At 41.7% G+C, this 2335-nt stretch overlaps 1 protein-coding gene across 1 annotated transcript in view; it reads right to left on the minus strand.

Moving 5' to 3' along the window:
- kif22 (kinesin family member 22) overlaps window positions 1-1621 on the minus strand; it is an 8458-nt gene extending 6837 nt beyond the window's left edge. Inside the window, exons 1-4 of the mRNA XM_050060459.1 lie at window positions 1467-1621; window positions 966-1178; window positions 754-881; window positions 277-428 (exon numbers count right to left, since the gene is read on the minus strand). Of these exons, the coding sequence (XP_049916416.1) occupies window positions 277-428; window positions 754-881; window positions 966-1153 (468 nt within the window). The 5' untranslated portion in view covers window positions 1154-1178; window positions 1467-1621. The remainder of the gene's footprint in view (window positions 1-276; window positions 429-753; window positions 882-965; window positions 1179-1466) is intronic.
- Between the last annotated feature and the right edge of the window lie 714 nt (window positions 1622-2335).

Genomic DNA, 2335 nt, shown 5'->3' on the forward strand with positions numbered 1-2335 from the left:
TTTTTTCGTGCTGGTGGGGGGGGGGGGGGGGGGGGGGCTAAAGTACCCTGACATGGAAACACCCACACTGACATGGGGAGGGGAAAAAAACAATAAGATAACCTATAACCACTGCACCACCGTGTGGCCCAGAATTACAAACTCAAAAACTCAGATTATGAACAATTGGTAACAACCTTGATTCACTCCTTTACAACATAACACTATTTCACTTTCTTATCCGTTAACAGAGGGCATAAAACTACCGACTCACGCGATACTGCCAACAATCCATACCTTTTCATTGTATATTTCCAAATAAGACATGCCAATACTGTAGTCCCATCCTTCAGCCTCATTCTTAGCTTTGACCATATTGAAAATGGCACGAACAGCGCGGGGGATCACGCCTGGCTCATCTGAGCTGCCCATCATGGTGTGGGTTTTACCTAGGGGAAAAAACATGGTGAGTTGCACACATAAAAAGCATGCATTTTGGAAATAGAGCAGTTCACTAAGGAAGTGAACTTCAAGAGCAAACTGTCTCAACAAAAACATCAGTGCTCTAATCAAAACATGTTTATGGGAATACTAGTGATGTCATTATATAATAAATGCAATAATACTAAGCCTATCTAAAATCCCACTCATGTACCGAAAAGTCATTAAAGGAAATGTTTAGGAAAAATTGGAGACTGGATGTGCCTTTACAACCATCTTTAATAAGCAACAAAGTAAATATATCTTAATAAAATAAATATTGGGGTAACATACCAGCTCCTGTTGGTCCATAAGCAAAGACACTGGCATTTTGTCCATTCAGTATGTGTGGCAGAATGGGCTTCACTGATGAGAGGAAAACGTCTTGTTGCGTCGTTTGCTCACCATGAAAAACGTCAAAGCTGTTGGACAATAATTACAGAAATTAACGAGAAGATAATTCAGGAGTGAGAACAGTTAGATGCTAAGATACCAGGAACACCTACTTGTATTTGACAGTTTCTGTAGCATTTCTCCAGTTGATTATTTCCAGATTCTGTGCGTCCAGGCCTCTGACACACGGGCCCTCGCTTTTCTCATCGAGCTTGCCCATGTAGGGCCGCAGACGAACCGCTACCCGAACTCTAGCTGTCTTCTTGCTTGCTCCATCTTGTACCGCCACACGCTGCGCCATGTTTGAAGTCCTCAAAACAAAAGGCCTGGATAACGATAAAAACCAAGTTAGCCGTTGTTTTAACTGTTTACAAAAGCATCTAAAGATTATTGAAAATGTGGTTAACCGATAGATTTCAAATAAACTGACAGTTCCCGCAAACAAATCGCTACAATGATAAGTTATGTTTAACTTTATTAGCAGTAGCTTCAGTCGGCTAACAACAAGCTAGCTAACGTTTGGTTTCGTCTTGCTTCTCAAACGAACTTTACTCGCCTGGCAAAGGTCTGTTACCGTTTTACCGAGCTGTCACTAATGTTTCGTTAGTACTCACTGGTATCACTTTCCTTGTGACTCCTTGTTCAAAACTTTTACTTTTCAAATGTTACTTTTGGCAACATTGCGGACGCCGTCTTTTAACAATGGCGGTGGACCCCCCTCAACATCTAACCGAACCCTTTTCAAATGAGGAGCTCTGTAACCGGAAACCACCATGAACCAATCAGAACTCGCCTTCTTCTTCTCTTCTCCATTATTGGTGGATCGCAAGAAGCTTTGCCTGCACACCGCCACCTACTGTACAAGAGTGTATAACATGATATCAATTTACCTGATTTCCTACATTCTTCTGTCGTTTTAGAAAGTAAAAAAGTGCCTTCCTGGTGACCCTTACCTCCTCCTCCTCTCTTTCCATCAAATACCACTCTTGCCACGCCTCCAGAACTATTTTACTCAACCTTTCCCTCTCCATCTCATACATAGTGCAATGCAATTAGATATGTATTAAATCTTCTCTGACAGTTGTTGTGACTGTATGCTTTCCAAAACAGCTGATGAGTCTGTGCACACCACCATCCTATCAGGCCTGACCTCTTCAACCCAATGTAAAGCAATAATGGCTGCCAATAGTTCTGTTGTATACACAGATAACTGGTCTGACAGTCTTTTGGAAGCAGACATTTTGAACCTGGGGATATACACACTGTCTCCCACACACTCCTGTTTATTCTTAGAGCCATCCGTGTAGGTTTTAAGATAATTGCAATAATTATTCCTTGATCATACACTTGTTTTAACTCATACTTCACTCATTTGCCATTCGCTTGACTTTTCCTAAATACTCTGTCTTTACTCCTGGGAAAAGGCACAAAGGTGCTACTAACCGGGGTGGATCTGGTGAACTCTGATGCCTCAATTCTATAT

This window comes from Epinephelus moara, chromosome 13 (genome assembly GCF_006386435.1).
Source record: "Epinephelus moara isolate mb chromosome 13, YSFRI_EMoa_1.0, whole genome shotgun sequence".
In the NCBI taxonomy this organism is placed as follows: domain Eukaryota; kingdom Metazoa; phylum Chordata; class Actinopteri; order Perciformes; family Serranidae; genus Epinephelus; species Epinephelus moara.